This window comes from Globicephala melas, chromosome 2 (assembly GCF_963455315.2).
Source record: "Globicephala melas chromosome 2, mGloMel1.2, whole genome shotgun sequence".
Lineage (NCBI taxonomy): Eukaryota > Metazoa > Chordata > Mammalia > Artiodactyla > Delphinidae > Globicephala > Globicephala melas.
Genome location: NC_083315.2, coordinates 176648107 through 176673110, shown reverse-complemented (window position 1 = coordinate 176673110; position 25004 = coordinate 176648107). Strand labels below are relative to the sequence as shown.

Below are 25004 nucleotides of genomic sequence, written 5' to 3'. Positions count from 1 at the left end.
GCAGCGCCCGCCGCGGCCTCCAGCCCGGCCCCGGCCGGCCGGCCCGCGGGGATGCGGAGCGGCGGGCGCCGGAGGCCGCGGCCCGGCTAGGCCCGCGCTCGCGCCGGACGCGGCGCCCGGTGAGTCCCCGCCCGCCCGCCGCCCGCCGCCCGCCGCCGGGGCCCGGATTTCCTCCCTGCGGCCCGACCGCTTTGTTCGCGGCCGCCGGGGCCGGGGCCAGGGCCGCGCGCGGCTGGAATGGAGGAGCGGGAGCAGGAAGTGGCCGAGCGCGGCCTGGGCGGGGAGGGCGCGGGCCGCGCCGGCGCTGGGGGTGCGTGCCTCCGGCCCCGGCCTCCCGCATGACCTTGGGGAAGCGGCTCCGCCGGGCGAGGCCCGGGCCGGAGCGGAGGGGTGCGGTCGCGCGCGGGGGGCCGGGGCACCGTTGCGGCCGGGAGCTGCCCGGGCGCCCGGCCAGGGGGGCCCCGGCGCACAGTAGGTGCTCAGGGGGCCGAGGAAAAGGCTCGCCCCGGCCCTTGTTGAAGTTTGTGGGTGGGCCCTTGGAAGGGACCTCATTTTCCCATAGACAAAAAGTTGTCCATGGTGGCTGGGTGCCCAGGCCCTCCCACAAAGGACTGCAGCCCTCCTGGGCCCTGAGACTTGTTCCTGAGCTGGGTGGGTTCTGGAGGTGCTGCCCACCCAACCCAGAGGCCCGGGGCAGCTGATGAACTTGGTGGGTGGGATTGGTTCCCGAGTATTGTCGCGGTGGACAGAGTTGGGGCCCTGGGCCTGTGCTCTGTGGCCAGAGGGCCCCCGACATTCACTCCTGGCCCTCTCCCACCTTGCTCAGGCCACCCCTAACTGCTGTGAGCTCTGGTCCAGGTGAAGGGTGGGGTACACTTGTGGGGCTTGGTTCCCTGCCCCCCAGCTGAGCATCCGGTTCATAAACCAGTGTTCTGGACGCAGGGGGAGGGGGCCCTTCAGAGCACAAATTATTATTATTTTTTTAAGGTTGTGACTTAATAATAGCAGTAATTCACCTTTGTGGTGAAGTCACTCACAGGACAGAAGCGGCGGGAAGCAGAGGTCCCATCCGTGCCGCCCACCCTGTGCCCAGAGCAGCCCAGGCCTTGGCTCGGTGTGTGTGTTTCTGTGCACATGCACACCACCCTGTGTATGTGCAGATATATTTTTACACACGGGGCCGTCGGCAGCTGTCTGACTCTGTCAGCACCCGGCCCTGCTCAGGCCCCGGTGGGGGTAGGGGCACATCCAGAGGTCTTTGAGTCCAGCCCTCTGCCTCCAGGCCACGCCTACTCAAGCGTCACCAGAGCCCCCTGTGCCTGCCAGGTGGGGCTCAGAGCCCTGTCCTTGGTGGTACCTCTTCCAGTCTTACTTGCCATCCCTGTCTGTGGGCTTGCTGAGTGTGTTGGGCAAGGAGCGTCTTCCCTGTCCCAGACACAAGGCAGTGAGTGGGTCTTCCTGTCCTTCCAAATTTAGCCCAAGACAGTCAGTGCACAGCGGCCTTCTCTTGGTGCTTAGCCCATGCCTCAGGAGGCCAGTAAAGGGGGCTGCGGGAGAGTGTCTAGGTGGCTGTAGGAAGACCCATGTTGGAGGTACTCAGGGCCTCTGCCCGGCCTGGGTGTCCCCGAGAGGAGTCTTTCCTGGCCTGCCCTCATGAGTGCCCAACTGGAAGGGTAGCAGAGGACTGCTCATGGGGAGAGTGCTCTTTCCCAGGATGCTCGGAACCGGTGATGTGAGAACGGGGTTTTGAGGGATGCCTAGGAGTTCATCCAGCAGGGGAGCAATGGGGTGGGCCACAAAGGATCAATGGCCAAAGTGTCTGCTCAAGAGAAGGCTGCTGGTGGGCCTCCAAAGGGCGGGTGCCAGTGCCTCTGAGTTTGCACAGTCCTCCCCATTTGTTGCCTCCTGGAAGCTGTAATTACGGGTCTGTAACCACCCTGGACTGGGTACTCCTTACAGACGGGACTCGTCGGAACCTCTCTTTGTCCCCAGTGCCCAGCGCTGAGCCTGGCAAAACCAGAGATGCCCGGCACATATTGGCCGAATGAATGAACCAGATTCAGACCGGCGGGGGCGCTGTGGTTTAGGAGGGGTTCGGCGTTTCTGTGGGATGGGTGTGTGTAGGGGGTTTTCATGTCACCCTGGAGGGCTCTGGGCTCTCCTTTGTACCAATTACCTGCACTCCTGCCCCTGCCTTCTTGAGACGTCACGCTTGAATTTCTCTCCTTTCCCAGTCTGGGGCAGGGAAGAGGAGCTCTGGACTCTGCCTGGGAACCCCAGCCTCTGGGCAGGAACACCATGGACAGGGAGAACTGGGCACCCTCACCAGGGGTTTGGGGAGGCTGAGTGGTGTGGGCTGAAGCAGTCAGAGGGGCTGCCTGGAAGAGGTGGCCTCCGCTGGGCCGGCAGGTTAGGGAGGCTGGGATATACCAGGAGGGCCTTTTGGGGACAGGAGTGATTTGTACAAAGGTCAGGGGAGGTGGGAATGGGTCGGTAAGGGGGGCAGTGAGCTCTGAGGGCTTGGGGTTCCAGGAGGGGTGGTGGCAGGGGCTTGAAGCCCAGGGGGAGGGGAGGCCTGGGCCCAGGGAGCAGTGTGAGTGACTTTGTATCAGGTGCCGTGGCGGGAAGGCAGAGCGGGGGCCAGCGGGGGCTCTGGATGCTAAGAGGGCACAGGTCGTGTGGGAAGGCACACCCAGGCTGAGTCCCCAGGCGCTACGGGCCTCCTGGGCTCACCTCGAGGTCCGAGGAGTGTCCCCAAGCCCAACACAGCCTCACACTTCCCTCTTCTTCTTCCAGAGGCTGTTGACAGCCCGCTGGGCTCTGGGAGGACCCTGCTAGAGGCGTGTGAGCGAGGTCTGGGCCACGCAGGCCTGCGGGAGCCCCGGCACCATGAACGACGTGGCCATCGTGAAGGAGGGCTGGCTGCACAAACGAGGTCAGTGCCCGCGGGGCCGGCCGGGGGTGAGGGTCCCAAGTGGGCCTGCGGCTCCTCAGTGGCTGGGGGCGGCCTGGGCCGTGGCTGCCGGGCGAGCGAGGCCTCCCTGGGCTCCTGGACCCTCCTGGACCGGCCCGGGTGCGCTTTGGGGCCCAGTGTCCCCACGGCCGGGAGGGCATGGCCTCGTGGGACCTCCCGGGCGGGGACGTGTGCCCTGGGCCGGCGTGCAGCCCGTGAGTGGCTGCCTGGCTGGGGCCGTGGGCGGGAAGAGCCACCCGCTTTCCTGGAAGGCAGTGAGGACGCTGGGGCCGGTCCAAGGCCTGGCGCATTAGTGGCCCGGGGCGCTGCCCGAGGGCTCCTGAGGGCAGGGCAGGGCTGCTTGGCCTGGCTGTAGGCGGGAGGGGGCTCCGTGCCACCCAGTGGCCCAGCTCGGGGCGGGTTTACGCTGGAGCTGCTGAGCCAGCTGGCCTGGAGCCCCCTCAGCCTCCCCTGTGCTCACTCATATGGCCCTGTGCCCAGGGAGGGGCTCAGTGAGGAGCTGCTGGGACGGGAGCTTGGGCCTGGGCCCCTCACCTTCTGGCCCTGCCTGCCCCACGGCCCTCTGTTGCTTAGCGGCCGGTGGTTGGGGGCTGGACAGGCCTCCTGTCCAGGTGCCTGAGTAAGTCACTCCCTCCTGCTCCAGGGCGGGGATTGGCCAGTCACCACCTGCTCCCCCAACTTGCTCTTCCTCCAGACCTGTTCCCTCCCAAAGCTCTGGCGATCCCATGCTAGCTAGCCACTAGCCACGCCACTCTTCATGCACACCTTCTGGTGAGGGTGTCCCCGTCCCCACCTCGGGATCCCACGGGCTGTTGGGAGGGGGAGCCTCAGACATAGGTGGAGCACACAGGGAGGCACGGCAAAAGTGGGTGTCACGAGACTGGGTTTTGTGGGATGCATAGGCGCCTCCCGGCAGAGCAGGCTGGGAAGCTGCAGGAGCTGCGGTGGGCAGCACAGGAGGGATGGAGCTGAGACCTCAAGGGGCTGCAGAGGGCGCGAAGCAGGGGATCAAGGATGTGGTCTGCTGTGTGTTTTTAGAGCTCACTTAGGCGGCTGCAGGGAGGACAGTGCACTGGGCCTCAAGACGGAGGTGAGGTGGCCGCAGGGGCCTGTGGTCCGTGGCGAGCCCCTCCAAGGTTTCCTGCACCCAGCGGCCTTCTGGATCCCCTCCCCCAATGTTTACCCCTTCCTGACCCCCAGGAGTACCACTTCTTGTGCCTGGAGCCTCCCACCCCTGCTCCCCATCGGGTCCTACTCTGTCTGCCTCACCTCAGCCCTCTTTGGTGGCAAGGATGCCCTCTCTGACCCTGGTCTCCGTCCTCCCCTGTGTGCCTGGTGGCAGCACAAGAGCACACGGGGACCGGTACCCCTTAATCCTTGGCTACTGTTAACTGACTGTTCGATTAAGGACTGACCTAGGAGATACCTAGGCCTCAGGGCTGCCAGGGCTCCTGTCCCAGTTACTGGGGCATCCACTGGCCAGCCAGGCTCGGGTGGGAGTGCCCGTCTCACGCTGGGTGACGTTTAGACTGCCGCGCTGGGTTGTGCGCTGGGGGCTCGGGGTGTCGGGCCCAGCGGGGCATCCAGGGAGCTGGGCTTTGACCTGACTCGGCTGCCCCATCCCTGTGTCCTTCTCCAAGGGCAAGTCTGTTGACTCCGTGGGCCTTGGTTTCCCTACGGGTGCAGTGGGTGTGGTGGTGGGCAAGGGCCTGGTGGGGTCTGCCCGGGGGCAGAGTGCAGCCAGACTTGGGCCGGGACAGAGGGTCCTACGTGCCCACGTGCCTCCACTCTTCTTTCTCCAGCCCACGTGCCAGCCCAGGCGGTGTGTGGGGCGGCGATGTGGCCCTGGCCCTCTTGTAGCCCGGGAGGGGCTGTGCCGTGTCCCACCTCCACTGCCTGCCCTCCGCTCCCCGTTCCCAGTGACCCCGTGGGAACCTCTGTGTGTTGCAAGCTCATTCCACTGCCCCCACTGCTGTCTCGTTCTCTCTGTCCTCTTGTCCGTCTTTTACGAATCTGTGCTTTCCCACAAACGTGGGCTCTTCCTGTGTGCTGGACTTTGGGGTGACTGGGTGAAAGGAACAGGGGTCATGTGGCCGAGGGGTGGGAAATGGGTGGGCTTGGGTTAGACGTTGGGGGATCGAGGAGGACCCCGATTTGGGGCTGGAGGTACGCAGCGGTGCCGTTTCCTGAGACTGTGGTGGGGCGGCTCGCGTACCCTTCCTGGGTGTGGATAGCATCCTGGCCTTGGTCGTGGGCGGGCGGACGTGCAGGCCGAACCCCGCGTCACGGGCAGGAGGGTGGACGGTTTGAAGATGCTTCTGTGTGCGTGCTCCGCTCCCAGAACCCTCCCTCACCTGCAGCGTCACGCCCACCCCCGGCCCTGCCCCCCGCCTCTCAGGACTGGCTGGAAGAGGGAGCCAGGCCTCCTGTGGGGTGGCTCTGGGTAGAGCTGGGGGGTCCCTGGGCTGGGAGCGGGCGGAGGGCTCCTGCAGCAGTGGTGTGAGGTGCCACCGCCGCCCTGCCCCCTTCCCCTGCCGGGGGTCTGATCCCCAGGGGGGTTTGGGGAGCTCCGGCTGTCCTCCAGCTCCTCGCAGACCCGAGGCCCCCCATGCTGTTGCTTCTTGTTACGTAGGTTGGGGGGCTGTTGTGGGATGAGGGCCTGCCTTGCCCACCGTGCTGTGTCTGCCCTGCGTCCAGCCCAGGGCCTGCACGTGAGGGGCGAAGGAACCTTCGGGGCTGAGTGGGTGTTGAGAGCTGACCCAACGGCCCGTTGGCCAGGGTCGGGGCAGGACAGACCCCCGGCCCCCAGCTCCTTCTCCCGCCCCTCAGGGACATGGGCTCCCTCCCTCCCATCTCTGGGGAGGGCCCGGGGCTGCGGCCCTGGTGTCCTGATGCGTGTACTCTGGGCCAGAGCCGCCGAGGGGCAGAGGAGAGCCCGGGCTGGCGGCTGACGCCGCAGCTCGAGTCCCAGCGCTGTGCTGCCCTGCGGCACCCAGCAGGCCCTCTGGGCCTCGGTGTCCCCGGCTGTCCCCAGGAGAGAGGGGTCCAGCTGCCCAAGGCTCAGAAGGTGGTGAGGAGGGCTGAGCCGGGTGGGGCTGCAGGGACCGTGTGCAGATGTCCTGCGAGACGGGTGGACAGCCCGAGCTATGGGTGGGTGTCCCCAGAGGTGGGCAGCCTTCCTGATAAAGCGGGACGTTCTGAGTGACAGGCAGGCATCCCGAGTGACGGGCAGACCCCCCAGGCTGTGGGTGGACAGCCCGAGCGGTGGGCAGCTGCCGTGCAGCTCCAGCCGCTGGTGCTGGGGGCCAGTGGGCTCGGTGTGGCTCAGAAAGTCGCCTTTCCAAAGGTTTGGTCTATTATGTGCACTCTCCTGATGTCTGAAGGTTGACAGTTTAAAAACCGTGTCCTCCTTCAGGATGCAGGTCTGGCTGGACTTGGCCTGCGGCCTCCAGTTTTGTCTTTAGGCTGTGTGCGGTGCGCGAGGCCACGGGCCTGAGTCCGTGCAGCTGCTCTGGGACGTGTCCCCAGGGCCCCGTCGTCCCTGCCCACTTGCCCTGGTGCCCGCCGGGCCGTGCACCACCTCGGCTGCAGCCCAGCCCCATGGAGAGCTGCCCCAGCAGAGCCCCACCTGCGGGTCCCACCCTTGGAGCCCGTGGAGGGCGCAGGGTCTGTGGGCATCCTAGTCGTCTCCAGCCCATGGATGCGCCAGCTGGGCCACACGGGCTGGGAGAAGGGAGGACGGCAGCGAGAAGCTGTCCACGGGGTGAAGGAAGGGGCTGAGGGTCTGGGTGGGGGTGGGGCACCGGCCTCGGGGACCCCTGGGCTCACGTGGGCCAGCTGCTGGCCTGGCCAGGAGGGCCCGTTAGGGCAGCCACCACGCCGCAGCCCGGCAGGTGGGGGCTGAGGGGCGGGGTGCAGGAGAGCGGGCCTGTGGGCACGGGGTCCCCCGTCCAGGACCCTCCCTGGACGTGACCCCAAGTGAGGTCTGCCCGGTGCGCGCACACGTGGGAGGCTAGCGTCTGTGCGTCAGCTTAACTCCCCTCACCCCAGGAGCGGCGGGCCTGGTGGCGCCGTGTGTTCACGGGGCTCGGTGGGGCTGGTCCCTGGCACGTCTCAGGCCTGGCTGCCCCCCCGCCCCGCAGCCCATTTCTGGCCCAGACCCTCCCCCGGTTCCAGGCCCTTACCATCCTGCTGTGTGGGTCCCAGGCATCCTGGTGGGGGGCGGGCTTCCGGACTACGGTGGCTCCTCCCCCCTACCCTCCCTTGGTCCTGGCCAGGTCCTGCTTCTGTCTGCGGCCCTGGGCTTCACCTGCCCCCCAGGTGGCTCTAAGCTGCTGACACAGACTCTCCTCATCCCCAGTCCTGGGCTTCCCATGGGGCGGGGCCGTGGAGGGGGCGCGGCTCTGCTGAGCCGACAGCAGGGGCCAAGGCCTGCAGGGGCCTGTTGAACCCACTTCTGAGCACACCTGCCTGGGGGCCCGTCGTTGGGAATCATCTGTGTGCACGGCCTCGGGCCACTCTGCCGGGCAAGGGGCTCACGGGACCGTCAGGGGAGGCAGGCTGCTCCCTTCGCCCGGTGCCCCAGGCTGGAGGTTGGAGCTGTCCTGGGCCCTCCTCCCCCTGCACCTCAGCGTCCCTGGCTCAGGCGAGGGATGCCCAGGTCCCCTCCATGTCTCGCTGCAGCGGCCGTGGCTTTGGTCCAGGGGGTCCCCTTGGTCCACTGAGGCAGGTGCGTGCAGGCGGCCGGCCCAAGGGTGGGGGCAGGTGCGGGGGCCTCTGCTCCGTAGGACGGTGCCTGGGAGGGGGGCACGTTCCTGGAGGGGTGCCCCTGAGCCCGCGGGCGGTGGCACGAGGCTGAGGCCGAGGCCTGCCGGCCTGTGTGGGACCAAGTTTCCTGTTTTGTGAGCCGGTTGAGTTTTCCCTTCAAAACAAACAACGAAAGAGGAAGCTCGGGCGTCCTTGCGCTGGGGGATGAGGGGGTCACCGCTGCCCCGGGCCTGAGGGGCCCTGAGCGGGCCGTGTTCCTGTCTGCTTCCTGGTCCTGTGGTGGCGAGGAGGGGGCCTCTACCGGCCGCCCAGCCGCCCCAGGGAGCTGAGTGTGCGCCCTGTGCGTGGAGGGGAGGGGGCCCTGGGTCCGGGCCCTGCCCACTGCCAGCCCTCAGGAGGGGCCTGGGCCGGGTCGCGTCAGGCCAGTTCCTAGAAGTGCCCTGGGAGGGTGGGAGCGGGGGCGCCGGCGCGGCTGGCATCCCCTCTGCCCGGGCGCACCCGGCCAGGCTCGCTGCCAGCGCCCTCCCCGCGGGCCCTCCCGTAACTGGAGCCGGCGGCCGCCTGCCGCCTCTGCACCCGTAGCGGTGGGTGCCCCGGGCCCCCGCCCACTCACCCCCACGGGTAGGCCCCCAGCCCGGCCCCGACCTGGCCCCCAGCAGCTTGGCAGAGGGCCTCGTGCACTCCCCCGGCCACGCCCACCCGGCCACGCCCCTGCTGCCTTTCTTCCTGCGTCACGCGGGGCTCCTTAACCGTCCGAAATAACGCTCGTGTTTCAGGAATGTTGGCATTGATGGGGTGTTGTCTGGTGCCTCTTCTGCCACCCCTGGGGGCCTTGGGGTGCGGTCCCCCTGGGCACTTGGTTTGGGCGCACAGATCCCAGAGCAGGCCCAGGACCACAGACCCCCGGCCCCCAGCCTCCTCCCGGCTGGTTTCGCCGGCCCAGAGGCCTCAGCCGGCTGTTCCTGGCAGGGGTGGGGGCCCCATGCTGGCGCTCCACCCCGGGCTGGGGGGCGGGGTATGCTGTGAGCTGGATTTTGGGGGCTGTGATGAGCTCGATCGGGGCTGGGGCCAGGGTGGGTGTGGCCGGGAGCATGAGGTGACAGGGCTGGCAGCTGGGAGGATGCAGCCTGCCACCATGTCCCCACCACGTCCCTAGCCAGGTCTTGCTGTCCTCACGGCTGTCGCACCACGACGTGGCTCCCAGTTAGGGAATAAGTAAAGAAGAGCTGGGCGGCTGGGAGGTGGAAGGCCCTTTCTCTGGAGGGTCCCCCCGACCTGTCCCTCATTCCCTTGCCCCCTCCCCTGTGTAGGTGGTGCTTTTTCCTGGGGGAGGTGGAGTTGGTGCTTGGAGCCCCTCGTGCCCCGGGGAGGGCCCTGGCTCACGGAGGCTGGGGGTCACTTAGACGCCAGGGTCTTGCTCTGCCTCTTCTGAGGGTCTGCAGGGAGGGGGGTCTGGGCAGGGCCGGTGCCCACGGGGCTCTCCTTTCCTGCAGCTGTGTCTGCAGGGAGGGCTCTGCTGCCACCCCACCTGCTCTCCCGGGAGCCCGTGCTGCCCGTCTGTTCACTCTCACCACCCCCCTCTCCTCCTTGCCTCTGCCTTGCCCGGGGAGCCCCGACACCTCCCTTGGTTTCATTGGGTTTATCCTGGGCTCTCAGCACAGGAGTGAGAGGCATGTCCCTAGGGAAACATTCTGGAAACCTAGAACTTAAGTGCCGTGTGGCTTTGGGCAGACGCTGCCTGAGGGCCTGGGCCAGGACCGGTGGTGGCCAGAGTCCCCTCTGCCAGGGCCTGTGACCCAAGGGGTCAGCAGATGGAGGGAAGCTGGTGGACTGACAGGCCTGGGGGCTGCCTGCCCTGCCTCCCAGGCCCACCCGGCCTGGAAAGTGTAGGCCTCAGGTGCCCCTGCAGGCAGAGGTATGGCTGTGGCTGCCCTGAGCCCTGGACCCAGCCCAGCTCTTTCCACGCAGCCCCCCTGAACCCTGCAGTGGTGAGGCCAGGTCACATCAGGCAGAGAGCGCGGGGGAGGCGGGTGGCGGGGCGGGCTGGGGTCGGGGTGGCCCCTTTTTCTGGCCTGTGCAGCAGGTGATGTGTGGTGCCCGAGGAGGAGGGTTTCCGAGGACGGCCAGGAGGGTGGGACGTCCAGGCCCAGGTGACATGCGGGCAGCTGCAGCGAGAGGGGCTGTTGGTCGTCGCTGGTGAGAGGCCTGAAAGCTGGCGCCGTCCTGGGGCAGCAGGAAGGGGCGGGGAGACCCCAGAGCTGTCTGCTGCACCGTGACGGTGGGGGGCGGGGCACAGCGCTGCTCCCTGACTGCATCCCTCCCTCCCACCCCGCCTCCCCACGTTCCTCTTGAGTCTGTGTGCCTTGGGCTGAGGCCTTGGGCCCCTGCCTGCCCGATGGCAGAACCAACGACTTGCGAAGAGTTCTCGGTTTGTGTCGAGGAGTGAGCCCCGCCTGGGCAGCCGGACCTGGGACTCTGGCCACCATCTGCCTCTCCGTGACCTTGAGAGCCTTCTCCCTTGGGCCTCGTTTTCCCCCGGGAGTGACTGGTCATAATGATCCCACCTTCTCGGCTTGCCAGGCAGCTTGGGGGCGGCCCAGCTGGGCTCGGGGGGCTGTGCCGGGGGAACCCCCGTCCTCCACCTGTCCCCCCGCTGCTGGGCCGGGAGTGGCCACCTCTCCTCTCCTTTGTCCACACTGGCCGTTCGTGCCCCCGTGAGGACCCCGAGAGAGCTGCCCTGGGAAAGCGTCCCCAGGAGCAGGCGGCGTGGCTCACCCGCCCGGCCTGGGCTCCGCCTGAGTGGGGCGTGCCCCCTCCCTGGCACCGGTTCTCAGGCTTTCGCTGACTGTCCGTGGTCTGGTGTCCTGCCGGTGGGACGGGGGCACAGGGACGTGGGGACACGCGATGAGCCAGGCCCGCGCCCGCCCCGCAGCGCCGGGGAGGGGGGTGATGGCGTGCGGCAGCTGTCCATGAGCGACGGATGTGGCGGTGGCGGGGGACCGCGTGGTGGCCGCCGTCAGCTGGCACCCGCTCCCCCGGCCTGCTGGGGCTCCCTTCGCTGTGGAGAAACAGCTCAGCGCCGCCTGCCACCGCTGCGGCAAAGCGTGTATCCAGCAGTTTCCCCGGGAGCTGGGGACTCAGACTGTCCATGGAGCTCAGGGTGTGGCAGCCGGCGGCCTGCGCTGGGGGCTTAGAGGGGCTGAGGTGCCAGGCAGGGGAGGACTCGCGGGTGGCAGGCCTGGGGTGCGGGGAGCCTGCGCGCTGTGCCCCTGGGGCCCCCAGCGGCTAGGGTCCTGGCCTCCGCGTCTCCTGCCGGGGGTGCCCTGACCCACAGCGCGGCCTGGGACCCGGGCTGGGAGGTGTAGAGGCGCAGGCTGTCAGCCGGCACCCTTCCTGTTCCTGATCCTGGCTGTGTGGCCCCGTCAGGGTGACTTGGGCTGTGGGAGGCACGTGATGCTGGCGAGGAATCCCCCTTCCTTGAGGGTCCTGCAGCCCCTTCCTGGGGATGAGCTGGGATGGCGGAAGGGCCCTCCCGGTGGACGACACACGGGGACGCTGAGGGGGCCGGGGCTGGGGGCTGGGAGTCCCAGGGGGGCAGGAGGAGGAGGGAAGCCCTGCCCTGGGCACAGGAGCCCGGCTGACCTGGGCACCCCCCAACGCCCACCCCACCCAGGGCAGTTGCCTCCTCATCTGGAGCCTGAGAGGCAGGTGGCCAGGCCTGGGCATTCGGGGTTCAGGGGGCGTGGGTCCCCTTCGCTGGTGGCCGGGTGGGGCGCCAATGTCTGGGAGGGGTGGGTGTGGTGCTGTAGGGCCCCTCCCCTGCCCTGGCCCAGGGCTGGGCTTCTGAAAGAGCCCCCCACCTCGGGGGGGGGGCTGAGGATGGACCCTCCAGGTGGGGGTGGGCACCAGACCACACGTGCCTCCGAGTGCCCACCCCCAGCTCCGGTCTCCCGACCGGGGTGCTGTCCTGCCCTGCGCGGAGGGGAGCTGGGCCAGCTGTGACGTGGGGCTCCAGGGCCCCGGTCTGAAGCATTCGCTCAGGTGGGATGGGGTGGGTGGGAGTCCTGGGCTTGGGCGGGAGTGGCAGGGACGAGGGGACCCGACCTGGGCCCAGGTCCAGGCCAGTCCCTGCTGACCCCTGGTGTGGCCGCTGCTGGGAGGCCACCCGGTGGTGGGCGGTCATCTGGCCCCAGAGACCAGGCCCCCCCCCCCACCCGCCAGTTTACGGCGCGGCATCTGAAGAGCAGACTTGGGCCTTCTCGCCTGTTCCCAGCAGGAGCCGTTTGTGTCTGTGCTGCCTCATCCCCCTCGCTGGCCCACAGGTGTTACAGCCGAGAGGACAGAGCACAGCCGTGGCCAGGCACAGGGCGGCCACCTCCTCCCCTCGCCCCTCCTGTGTCCCCCGCGTCCCTGGACCGGCCACCCACCAGCGTCCTGTCCGCACTGAACTCGTTCAGATGCAGGCCACGGCCCAGGTTGCGGCTGGCGGTCACTTGGGGGCCTGGCTGGATGTCTGCAGGCGGGAGTGCCCCAGAGGCTGAAGAAAGGGGTCTGTGGGTCTCAGCGCCGTGGCCCTGGCCGCCCCGGCCTCCCCCGCCCGTCCCCCCGCCCGTTCCCCCCGCCCCCGCCGCGGTCCTGGCTTCTCCTCCGGGGGTCCCGTTCCCCCCGCCCCCACCGCGGCCCTGGCTTCTTCTCCGGGGGTCCGGATGCCGGCTGCTGAGGGCCAGGGCCCGAGTGGGGCTGCCTCCCCGCCTGTCGCTTCCACCCGTGTGTTGCCCAGCTCCCGTCGCCTGGCCCCCCTTCAGCGCCCTGGGTGGGCTTGTGGGGTGAAAGCTGGAGGGCGGGTGCAGGGTCACGTGGCTGGGGGCGGGTCCCCCTCCCAGGGCCTCAGCCACAGTGGGGTCCGAGGCCCAGGCCGGGGCGTGCGGGTCCTGCCGAGCGCGGACGCCTCTGTGGGCACACACGCGCCGACTGCCCGCGTGGGGTGCGGCGCTGGGGGGGCCGCCATGCTGGGCACGGTGGGGGCCGCCAGCAGTTGGTGATCAAGATGGATTCTCGGGGCTGCACGGATGAGGCACTCATCACTCTCCCCGCGCACTTAGCGTCCCGGGGAGCGGCAGCTGGCGGGATGGGAGGCACTCCATCAGGGGCCGACAGCTCCAGACGAGCGCAGGCGGGTGGGAGCGAGCAGCGGGCGCCCGGGATGGAGCGGGGTGGGCCGCCTTCAGCCCCCGGAACCAGCTCTGCTCCACCCTGTGCCGGGGCGGGGAGGCTGGCTGGGACCAGTGGCCAGGGGGCGGTCCCCGGGCCCGGGACGGAGGCAGCATTCAAGGGTGGCCTCACCACCTTCCCAGCCCACGTCCCCAGGGGTCTGGGGGGCTCAGACCTGGGTGGAGACCCCGCTAAATGCTGTCGGGGTGAGGGCAGGTTACCGGCCGACGCCCGGGTCCTCCCTGGCCCAGTGGTGTCTGGCCCGGTGGGGACCCCTGCCTGGGCTCCCTGGGGAAGGAAGGGAGTGGCTGGAGGCCCCGACTGCCCAGCAGCCCCCAGAGGCCCTGGGTCGTGCAGGGTGGGAGCTGGGCGGTGAGGCGGGGGGAGGGGCAGAGCGGACCGAGGCGCGGAGCGCTGGGCCTTTGCTCGCCCTCCAGGTGGCTGCGTGCGGGGCTCAGCTCGTAGGGAGGTCCGGCCCCCTCCCCTCCTGCTGCCCGGTGGCCCTCTGCTGAAGCGGGCGCCTAATCAGTAAGTTCCTCGGCGGTGTTCAAACTCCTGGCTCGGCAAAATGTAAATGAGGCGTTTTTTCCGGGTGTCAATATGAAAAATGGCACTGCCGGCGCGTCGCAGAGGACATCTGCTCTGCTTCCCGAGCGCGAGCGCCTGCTCACGGCTGATGCTGCAGAGCTTCGGGGAGAGCGTTCCTGGGCACCTGGGTGACCCGTGGGTGGGTGCGGGGGCCCAGGACGGCAGGTCCCAGCCCGAGGACCACACAGCCGCCTCTGGGTCTGGCTTCACAACAGCGCTCAGGGCCTCTGGACAGCAAGTGTTGTCACGCGGGCAGAGGGGGCTCTGTCCCGAGTGCCCATCCTGGGGACGTGCTGCAGGTGGGCTCGTGTCTGCCAGGCAAGCCCCCGTGATCGCACTCTGAGTGTGATGCTGGCCCCTCACTGCTGGATGCTAGCTAGGCTCCATCCTCTTGGCGGGGGCCAGTTGCGGTGGGCAGCCCAGTCGCCACGGTCATCACAGTAGCTGCCGCGTCCACCCCCTGGCGGCACCCAGGGTGGGTGGGGAGGCCTCTTGGCCCTGAAGCCCCTGGCGGGTGGCTGTAGCTGGTCCCCGCGCTCTGGTTGGAGACCGGCTGGTTTGGCACCACCTCCTCCAGGAAGGCCCTCTGGATCGGGCCGGCCTCCTGTCAGTCGTACCGCTTCCCCCAGGCCCAGGTGCCGGCCTGGCCCCCTTTCAATCACAGGTTCAGGGTTCGCATTTGGTCAGAGGCGGTGCTTTCATACAGTGAAACCCGTCTTCCCACCCACCCTCTGCCTGCCCCAGGGGAATCGGGGTCAGTGCCTGGAGTTGGGGCATCCTGGGCGCATCTGTCCCGGCACAACCAGCTGTGACTTACCCCGGGGAGCGGGCTGTGTAGGGGGAGCGTGGTCCGGCGGCTGCAGCCCCTCAGTGCTGCCCGCCCGCCTGTCCTCAGGTGAGTACATCAAGACCTGGCGGCCCCGGTACTTCCTCCTGAAGAACGACGGCACCTTCATCGGCTACAAGGAGCGGCCGCAGGACGTGGAGCAGCGCGAGTCGCCCCTGAACAACTTCTCCGTGGCGCGTAAGTGTGCCGGCGGCCGCCCTGGGTCGGGATGAGGGCGCTGGGCCGGTGGGCGGGGCGGAGAGAGCCCTCTGGGCCCAGCGGCCCCACGTGGGGTCCCCCCGGCCGCTGTGTCTGGGGCCAGCAGCCCTCCGGGGACCAGGCTGGGCCTGAGGCCCTGTGTCACCTCAGGGACCGCTCAGTGGTCGGCTCCGGCTGCCAGGGATGTCCGAGCCGAGCCCAACGCTGTTCCGGGTGGACTTCTGGAGACCGGAGGGCCCGGCCTGGGGCAGCTGGCCGACCTGGGCCCCCCCTCCAGTGGGGGCCAGACGAGCCCACCAGGGCCTCTTTCGCCAAAGCCCCCGGCAGAGGCAGGAAGAGGGGGTGGGGGTGGGGGGCAGCCAGCTTCCCGGGGCCTCCGTCGCCCCAGCACGAGTGCCCACCACAGGTTTTCAGAGACCCCAGTCCACTGTGGCAGTGCGTTTGTTCCCACCCTCAGCTGGGGTGCCAGGTGGGTGGGTGCAGCACTGCTGGCCTGGGGCGTCTCAGGACGCTGAACAAACTTGCACGTTTTCTAAACCAAGTGCTACTGTGGGCTCGTTACGTACCTGCAGGGGGACGGCAGGTGTGACCCTACCCATGGTGGGGGGCACCCAGGCATGGGGACGGGTGGGTGGGTGGGATGCTGGGCCGGGCGGGCCTTCCGGCCTGGTCCCTGTTCCCGGTGCTCTGCCCGGGCTGGCCCGGGACACGGGCCTGATGGGTGAGTTAGTGATGGGCTTGTCGACCAGCACACCCCGGGGTCCGCCTGGGCTGCTGTCTGGGGTGCAGAGCACAGTCCTGGCTCCACCCCAGGCTCCTTCATTCAACCCCCACCCTCCGGCTGGCTCTGCCCTCCCTGCCACGTGCCTGGGAGCTCGGGGTCCTCTGGGTGCACGCACACCCCCTGCCGCCAGACCGCAGGTTCTGGTCCAGGGTCTCAGGAGGGGGCATAGCACAGGGGGCCCGTCCTCGGCTGACGGGGAAGGATTCCCAGCCTCCGCGCCTGCAGATATTCTGAGATGGGGGCCGTCCTGCCCACCCCCTGGTGTGCCTGGCCCCGTGCTGCAGGGCTTCTAGTGGGAGGAGCAGAGGCCCTGCGCCACAAGGGAGGCTTCCTTGGGGGTGCTTTAGCAGGGCCTGGTTCCTGTGAGCCCTGAACCCCCTCCCGGGCTCCTCAAGTCTCAGCAAAGCAGCAGGTAGAACGGGGGCCTGGGGGTGAGGGGAGGCCAAGGAGGCAGACCCCCGTCCCCGCAGCCTTGTGGCCGCGTGGGAGCCTCACTGCAGTGTGTCTGGCTCCCCGCAGGGCCTCCTGGGTCAGCCTGGGGGCTTCCGGGCTTGGGAAGGATCCTCGGCCAGAGGGATGCTGCCTTGCTGGGGGGCTGAGGCCCCTCGGGAGTTTTCCCCAGGCTGAATGCAGGGGAGCACGGGGGGGGGGCTCTCAGGAGGCGCATGGGAGGTGGGCACCGCCCAGAGGGGCTTCCTGAGCAGTGGGTGGGACTGGGGCCCTGACCCGGGCATTAGGCCAGCAGGGGCTTCAGGCGCAGGAGCAGAGGCTTGCGGGAGGGGGGAGCGGCTCTGCGGGGGCCTCTGTGCCAGGGGCTCTTCCTTGGGGATGGGTTCCAGGGTGGAGAGATGAGAAGTCAGGCCCTGGGTGGGTGTCAGGCGCCTGAGCCCTGGGGGCTCCTGGTGGTCTCCGATGGGCTGAGCGAGTGGGAGGGGGCATGTGGGGACCCAGAAGGCTGGCCGCACAGGTTTTCCTCTCTCCCTGCCCCGTGTAGACACAGGCCTCCCTCCGCGTAAGGCTGGGCCCCAGCCCCCTCCTGGCCCCGCGGCCTGGCAGACCATTCCTCGCTCCCTTGCGCTTGGCTGAGCCCGGCCGGGGCCCCTCGCGGTTGCCAGGGCCTAGATGCTGGAATGTCGGAGACCCCTGCGCTGGCCCCGCGGCCCCTCCCGCCTCATACAGGCTGGGCTGGAATCCAGCCCCTCTCCGGGCCTGGGGCACCTCCACGGTTCCTCGGCTGCAGGTGTGCGTGTTCCAGGTGTGCATGTGCCTGTTTTCACTCCCGTGTGCACCTGGGGGCATGGGCAGCAGTGTGGGGAGGGTGCAGCCCAAGTGGCCTCGGGGGTGGACAGGCAGCTTCTCCGGAGGGTGAGTCACTATCCCCCTCTGTTCTGGGACTGGCCCTGCGCCGAGAGGGGGCAGGCAGAGCGCTGGTCATCGTGAGGCTGGGAAAGTGGTGGGAGGGTTCTGCTCGGGGAGGGCGAGCTGCCCTCCCAAACCCCTCACCCTCCGGCTGGTTGAAGGCCGTGTCCTGGCTGGCAGGGGGGCTTGGAGACCCAAGGAAGGACCACGGAGGGTTGACCGGCCCCCAGACACCCCCTGAGGGGCGCCGCTGAGCTCTCTGAGCAGGGTCCCAGCTGGAGTGGGGGTCCTGGCCCCCTTTTACAGGGCTGGGCTGTGGCGGGTGGGCCGGGGCTCAGTGCAGACAGATGCTCGCCTGCCCCCAGAATGCCAGCTGATGAAGACGGAGCGGCCGCGGCCCAACACCTTCATCATCCGCTGTCTGCAGTGGACCACGGTCATCGAGCGCACGTTCCACGTAGAGACCCCCGAGGAGCGGTACGCGCTGGAGACGAGTCCCGGTGCCCCAAGCCCAGGGGCCTCGGAGGGGGAGGCCCCAGGCCTGGGCGGGGCTGGGGCCTCAGCCGACTGACTGCCCTGCAGGGAGGAGTGGACAACCGCCATCCAGACGGTGGCCGACGGGCTCAAGAGGCAGGAGGAGGAGATGATGGACTTCCGGTCGGGCTCGCCTGGCGAGAACTCAGGGGCCGAGGAGATGGAGGTGGCGCTGGCCAAGCCCAAGCACCGCGTGGTGAGGCCCGGCCCTGCCCTTGGGGCCCTGCCCCGCCCAGCTCCTCGCACAGGAGTGAGGGAGGGACGCCAGGTTCGGGAAGGCCCGGGTGCCGTTGCTCCCACCGTCCCCCCGAACCCCAGGGCTCCAAGTCGGGGTGCACAGCCCCGTGATCTCCCACGAGCCCTGGACCCCTCGGGCCCCACCTGTGCTCGGCCCCGAGGCTGGCCGCGGTGGCCCCGGCCTCTGGCACCCCTCACCACTGTTGGGCCTCCAGCACTCACCATGCTGCCCCCTGACCCTGGTGCCTGCCCGCTACCCTCAGACCATGAATGAGTTTGAGTACCTGAAGCTGCTGGGCAAAGGCACCTTCGGGAAGGTGATCCTGGTGAAGGAGAAGGCCACGGGCCGCTACTATGCCATGAAGATCCTGAAGAAGGAGGTCATTGTGGCCAAGGTAGGGGCCAGGGCCGGGGCTGGGGGCCGGGGCCGGCGCCGGGCCAGGCGGGGCGGGCGGCTCAGTGGGCTCTGTTTTCCAGGACGAGGTGGCCCACACGCTCACGGAGAACCGCGTCCTCCAGAACTCCCGGCACCCCTTCCTGACGGTGAGTCCCCTCTGGACCCCGGGGGGACGGCTCGGGCACCAGGTGCTGGGGTCGCGCGGTCACTCGCACCAACCCCTCCTCCCCTGTGAGTCTGGCGGGCTCAGGGCCCCGTGGACGGCGGGCGGGCCTCCAGGAGGGGCGGGTGGAGGTGCGTGGTGCGGGGTCGCTGGTGCACAGAGCGGGCAGGAGGCCTGGCCTGCCCTCTGGCCTGCTGAGACCCTGGGGGGCCACGCCCCCCATGCCCACCCTTCTGCACGGTCTTGCACTGCTTCCCCTTTGAGGCTCCCTCTGGGAGGTCCCTGTCCGGGGGAACCTGGGCCAGGAGGGGTGTATGGAAAACCCCTGGCCTTCTGGAGCAACAGGGAAGTGCCCGGAATTAGGCTGCCAGGCCCAGCCAGCTCCGCCCCCAGAAGGTCAGCAGTCAGGCGGACAGGGCTCAGGACTCAGGCCTTGGGCGACCCGGCGCCGGCCTCCGAGGTCTTGTGCCCGGGACCACTGTGGGCCTGTCCCCTCCGCTCAGCACAGGTGTCCTCGCTCCAGGGGACGGCCTGATCCGAAGCAGGGGCAGAGCAGTGGTCAGGCTTGCAGCGATGTTTTTCCTGAGACGTTTTCTTATGAGAAACATGACTTCAAGAGCAGACATCATGTTTGCTCGTCCAGACGTTACTCGTCACCGTGGCTTTGCCTCGTCTGCTTCATTTTGCCCTTTTTCCCTCTGTCTGGCTGGAGGATTGTGAGGAAAAGGCCAGGCTCTGTCGTGCCCTCCACCCTCCAGTGGATCCCCGCACGGGACGCTAACATCGCGTTCCGCAGATTCCCTGGTCGGTGCGGCCGGCCTGGCCGTGCGGGAGCCCAGAGCCGGGGAGGATCCCCCGTCCGTGTTTCTGTGAGCAAGCGGTCATCAGCGGGCCTTTCTTTTAAAGCGAGGCCGCCTGTGGTTTGAGGTGTGAGGGCAGCAAGGCGGCCCTAAAGGGGCGCCGCCTCTCGGTCCCTGGACGTGCAGCCACTCGTCCTCGGGCGCGGCCGGTGGGGCAGCGGGGTATCCCCCGCCCTGAACAGGGCGAAGCTCCTGCTCAGCTTGAGGGCCGGGTTCCAGCTCTGCTTCCCTCACAGGCCCTGAAGTACTCCTTCCAGACCCACGACCGCCTGTGCTTCGTCATGGAGTACGCCAACGGAGGCGAGGTAGGGCCCGGTCCCGGGGCGGCCCTTTCTGAGCCTCGGGTGTCTGGGTGGCTGCCCTCCCCGCTCCCCGCCTGGTTAGGGTCTCCGCCCTGTGACCCTGGCCCAGGTCGCCGGCCCCGCTCAGGCTCCCCGTCCCGCAGCTCTTCTTCCACCTGTCCCGGGAGCGGGTGTTCCCCGAGGACCGGGCCCGGTTCTACGGCGCCGAGATCGTGTCTGCCCTGGACTACCTGCACTCGGAGAAGAACGTGGTGTACCGGGACCTCAAGGTGGGCGGGGCCGGGGATCTGGGGCGGGGCTGGGGGCGGGGTGTGGAGGCGGGCTGACCCGGAGGCCGCCTCCTGCAGCTGGAGAACCTCATGCTGGACAAGGACGGGCACATCAAGATCACGGACTTCGGGCTGTGCAAGGAGGGCATCAAGGATGGCGCCACCATGAAGACCTTCTGCGGGACGCCCGAGTACCTGGCCCCCGAGGTGCGCGTCTGCTGCGCCCCGAGTCCCCCCTCCCCCCTCCCGACCCCCGAGTCCCCGTGTCTCAGGTGCCCTCTGAGCCCGTGCCCTGCAACCCCAGGTGCTGGAGGACAACGACTACGGCCGGGCGGTGGACTGGTGGGGGCTGGGCGTGGTCATGTACGAGATGATGTGCGGCCGCCTGCCCTTCTACAACCAGGACCACGAGAAGCTTTTCGAGCTCATCCTCATGGAGGAGATCCGCTTCCCACGCACGCTCAGCCCTGAGGCCAAGTCCCTGCTCTCAGGGCTGCTCAAGAAGGACCCCAAGCAGCGGTGAGCCCTGCCCTGGGCTGTCCCCCGAAACCCCCAGGGAACGACCGTGCTGGTGGCCATGTGTGATGTCCTCGGCTTGGGCTGGCCCGGGCAGAGGGCCTGCTCACACCTGCTCGGGAAGAGCCGGCCCTGCCGGCAGCTCCTGCCCACCCAGCACCCTGCAGCTGCCCGGGCTGCTGCCTGGCGGCCGACCTCAGCCTGTGGGAGGAGGGGTCCGAACCTTGGGCCCCGCAGGTGGCGACCCCGTCACCGTGGCCTCCGTCTCCCCGCAGGCTCGGTGGGGGCTCCGAGGACGCCAAGGAGATCATGCAGCACCGCTTCTTCGCCAGCATCGTGTGGCAGGATGTGTATGAGAAGAAGGTGCGTGGGGCCTGTGTACACCCCTCCCCCCGCACACGCCCGCTCACACCCACCTGCTCACACACATACCTGCTTACACACCCCACAAGCACACGTGAGGAGGCCTCCGAGGAGCGAGGCAGCTGCTTCCTGCACGTGTGCCTCTGCACTTTGCCCTCGGAGGGACCTGGGAGCCCCAGGCCCTGGCCCGTGCTGGTGGGGTGGCCAGCAGGCTCAGGACGGTTGCCCCTAGGCTTGCTGGGTGCCTGTCTCCAAGCATGCTTCCACCCCGTTTCCAGCCCACCCCTCCCCTGCAGGCCACACATGGCCGGCTGGGCCTTTGTCCCTGTGAGACAGGGCTCTCCACCCTGCTCTGCTCCAGCCAGGGTCCTGCCGCCTCCTGGGCCTGCCCTCCAAGCGCTCTAGTCCCAGCCCCGACCCGAGAGACCCCCTGCTAGTTGCTGCTAGTTCCCAGGCAGCCCTGCACCTGGGCCCGGGGTCGGGGGAGTGGGGGTCCTTCCTCCCGCCAGCCTGTCCCTCTGCAGTTGCCCTTGCGTCCTGCGTTGTGGTGAGTCCTCTCTGTGGCCTGACGCTGCCGGGCCACTCTGCCATCCGGGGGCCGCGAGTGAGGCCGGTGGCCCCGCAGGTGGATCCCTGAAGGGCGAGGCCCCAGAGGGGACGTGGGCAGAGGAAGGCCTGGCCCAGCCTTGGCCCCTGGGTGGGTCCGGGTCCGGGTGCGCCGGGCAGCACGGGGCGAGGCCTGTAACGCAGCCCCTTCCTGCAGCTCAGCCCGCCCTTCAAGCCTCAGGTCGCGTCGCTCCTGGGTGGGTCCGGGTCCGGGTGCGCCGGGCAGCACGGGGCGAGGCCTGTAACGCAGCCCCTCCCTGCAGCTCAGCCCGCCCTTCAAGCCTCAGGTCGCGTCCGAGACGGACACCAGGTATTTTGATGAAGAGTTCACAGCCCAGATCATCACCATCACGCCGCCCGACCGAGGTGAGGGGGCCTCCCTGCCGACGCCTTCCCCTCTCCGGGCAACAGAACTCCGTGCTCAGCATTTTACCGGGAAGGCTCCCTCACGGGTGGCCGTCGGGGCGGGAGAGCCGCGGCCCCCGGCCCCGGGATCGTGGGGTGGGGGCTCGCTGAGGCTGGACGCGGAGTCTGGGAGGCGAGCCCTGGGGCCGGCCGGCCTCACTTGCCCGGTGCCCGGAGCTGAACCGCTCCTCCCGCCCGCAGACGACAGCATGGAGGGCGTGGACAGCGAGCGGAGGCCTCACTTCCCCCAGTTCTCCTACTCGGCCAGCGGCACGGCCTGAGGGGCCAGCCGGCGTGCTTGGGACGCAGCCGTGGGCAGCCACGTGCTCCGGACGAGGGCTTGGAAGACTCGGGAGGAAGCCTCGCACGGATGATCTGTATTTAGTGTTTCTTATTTCCGGATGCGTTTGGGCGGAACCATTGCTGTCCTCCAACACGGATGGGAAGATGCCTCGTGCTGTGGGCAGGGCTGCCCGCCTTGGGGGCGGTGTCCTCTCGGCCAGCCAGGTCGGGAGGAAGACATCCTGCGGTTTTTCTTAATTTATTCATCCAGTTCTCCAGACGTGGCCGCGGCCTTCGGAACAATTAGATTCACGTAGGAAAACGTTGAGGACTTACTTCTGCAGCCAAGTGCAATCGGGCCTGGGTGGGCCCTGCCCGCGGCCCCTCCGTCCCTCTCGCCGGCTGTCCCTGGCTGCCCCTGCCTCGGCCCAGCCCGGCCCGGGGGCCCCAGAAGCCACCTTGCCGTGGTGCGCTGGCCTGGCCCCCTCTCGCTCTGGGTGGGGCACGCAGCAGCCCCAGCACTGAGGCTGGAGGAGGGCGGCCCCTGCAGTGGGGTTGGGCCGGGGTTCGCCGGCAAGATAGAAGAGCCAGGTGACATCTGTTGCCGAGTATTATGCTGTTCACGTGCATACTGGGGTTTCTAATCTCAGGAGAGGGCCCTCACTCCGCCCCCTTCCCCATTGGGACCGTCTCACCCGATGGCTTCCCCTGGTAGCACCTGTCCTTATAGAAGCTTCACTCTCCTGCTGTTGCCCTGCCCCCACCTGACACCCTTCGGAGGGGCCGTCGCTGCGCCCTCCGTGTCTCCCGGCTGGACGCTGCGCTGCACCGTGGCGTTTTTTTATACTCAACTTTAGTATTTTTACTATTATGAGACTTTCCCTCCAAATTCTTCAATAAAAATTGCTTTTCAACTCTGTGGCTTGTTTTGCTGGGTGGCAGGTGAAGGAGCATGTGGCCGGTCCGCTTGAGGGGAGCGCCCTGTCCTTCGTGCCCAGAGGCCCCAGGGATGACCTTTGAGGGACGATGTCTCCCCACCCCACTCCGGCGGGACTCACCGGAGCGGGGGATGCCCTGGCCGTCCCTGTCTCCACCTGGCTTCACCCCAGCCCCATGCCCCAAGGAAGCCACCCAGACTGCACAGCCGTCTGCCTACCAGCTCTGTCCATGCAATGCCGCAGACCCCGACCACCAGGAAGGACCAGCCATCCTGCAGGGCCCCGAGCTGGCCAAGGCCGAGACTCGGGTCACTGCCAGGCCCTAGGGCCCGAGGAGGACCGAGAGAGCGGCCTGCCGGCGGTCACACCGCAAGCCTGGGTCAGGCGGGACAGGCGGGAGTGGGTCCGGGGCGCCCGAGCAGCCCAGCGGGACGTGCCGCGGGCGCCACCTGGTGGGTGCGGAGAGGAGCCGGCTGCCGGCGCTGGCCCGCGCGTCGGCCTCCAGGCGCCTGCCCAGACAGGGGTGGGCGGAGCCTCAGCTCCTCCTCTCTCACGGGGACTCAACCCCGCAGGCGTGGCCGGGACAGGGCCGGACCTTTCACTGGGCCTGGCGCCTGGGCCCGGGGGAGGGGGCAGAGCAGCCTGCTTCTCCAGGCTCCGGGGCCCGTGACCCTGACAAGACATTCCTTGGGGCGGGGTGGCTGCCCCTTCTGCTGGAAGGGGCGCCTGCGCGGGGCATGAGGTGGGTGGGGTCAGTCAGGCCTGCGGGTGCCTCTCTGGGCGGTGCCCGATTGCTCAGTGTTGATAGGCTCTGAACTACTTCACTCCCACAGCTTTTTTGGAAACCACAAACACACCAAATGTTACCTGCTAAAGGATGCTTTGGATCCAGATTTCAGATACGTAAAAACGTCCTTCAAATTGGAAGCCTGTGCACTGTGGGTAGGAATGTAAAATGGCTCAGCCTCCGGAAAACCGTATGGAAGTTCCTCAAAAAAATAAAAACAACTACCATGTGACCCAGCAATTCCACTCCTGGGTACACATATACCCCAAAGAGCTGAAGGCAGGGTCTTGAAGAGGTGTGTATTTTAACACATAAAAAAAGGAAAAAAAATGTATATTGTAGACACCAGAACCTACAGCAGTACCTTTCCATTATCCTCGAACTTCGAGCAAATGGTACCCCAAAGCGTCAGATGTGGTGTGGAAAACCGGGAGGTGCCTCTGAAGCTGGAGCTGGGGCATGTGGGGGGGTGGCGGCCAGCTGGCCAGACGGAGGGGCACGAGCTGCGCTTTCTCGTGGGGCCTCCTTGGGTGATGATGGGGGGATGGTTGGGGGATAACGGGGATCCGGGTGATGGCCTTAGGGACGTTCCTTGGCCTGGGACAGGCTTCAAGGTCATGGGCATGGACATGAACACAAACTTACCCTGATGGTGTGTCCCATCCGGGTGGGTGGGGCCGAGAAGGAAAGAGCCGAGGCCGGAGACCCCAGGGCCTCCCAGCCTTCGCGGAGGTGGGGCTGCGCAGGCGCCTCGGGGTGGAGTGGTAGGGGTGCAGGGAGACCGGCACTTCGGGGAGGAAACTCCTGGGCGCTATCCGGTCCCGGCCGCAGGGCCAGAGCAGAGCCGGAGGGGCCTGGTGAACAGCAGCCTGGGGCAGTGAGGACCAGCAGGGTGGAGGTCCCACGGCCCGGCCTGCATGGGGGCCGAACGCCCTCCCATGTCGCACCCAGCCCTTCCAAGCAGCAGGCCGGGCCTCCGGAGGGACAGCAAGACAGGAACAGAGGTGCCTTTAGCACCTGTAGTGCCCACGTTTCAGCAGGCATGGCTGCGTGCTGTAGCCGAGGCCCTGGGGGCTGCGGGTAGGTCAGCAGCTCCCAGCAAGGAGCCAGCCAGGCTGGGGTGTCGGGACGGCATGGGGGCGGGGTCTGCCTCCCAGTAAATGCCACTCGGGGGATGTCTGCTCAAAGACGGGTCATCATTCAACAGGTAGTCTACCCTGTCCCTTTGAATTTGCTTGTCTTCATACTCAAGGTGAATTTGTTGCAGACAACAGAGCTGGCTGGGTCTCAACTGTTGTTTTGACGATCTGTGGGTCTCCACCCCTCGGGGGTGCTTAGGTCACGTACAGGAGTGGGATCTAGACGTGGCTGAGCTTAAACGTCACCTTGCTGTTCCTCTGTGCGTCCCTTTAGATCTTTGTGCCTTCCTTCCTCTTTTTCACCCTCATTTTGGATTAAATAACTATTTTTTAACAACCCATTTTATCTTTTTAAAAAAAAATTTCATTTTTTTGGCCACGTCAGGTCTTAGTTGCGGCACGTGGGCTTCTCTCCAGTTGTGGCATGTGGGTTTTCTCTCTCCGGTTGTGGCACTCGGGCTCCAGGGCGCGTGGGCCC

General features: G+C 67.8%; 1 protein-coding gene across 2 annotated transcripts; it reads left to right on the top strand.

The window, feature by feature from the left end:
• Positions 1 to 22579, top strand: AKT1 (AKT serine/threonine kinase 1). 2 transcript variants are annotated; one of them, XM_030883199.3, is made up of 14 exons: positions 1 to 119; positions 2797 to 2935; positions 14436 to 14564; positions 17094 to 17205; positions 17311 to 17458; positions 17763 to 17894; positions 17977 to 18042; positions 19156 to 19224; positions 19365 to 19490; positions 19569 to 19697; positions 19795 to 20009; positions 20282 to 20369; positions 21239 to 21341; positions 21582 to 22579. In XM_030883199.3, the coding sequence occupies exons 2-14, from the start codon at positions 2890 to 2892 to the stop codon at positions 21659 to 21661; spliced, it is 1443 nt and encodes a 480-aa protein (XP_030739059.1). In that variant the 5' UTR covers positions 1 to 119; positions 2797 to 2889; the 3' UTR covers positions 21662 to 22579. The 2 variants fall into 2 exon arrangements, with proteins under 2 accessions (XP_030739059.1, XP_030739060.1); XM_030883200.2 differs by lacking the exons at positions 1 to 119; positions 2797 to 2935 and adding an exon at positions 16364 to 16624 and having other exon boundaries at positions 14439 to 14564.
• The last annotated feature ends 2425 nt before the right edge of the window (positions 22580 to 25004 follow it).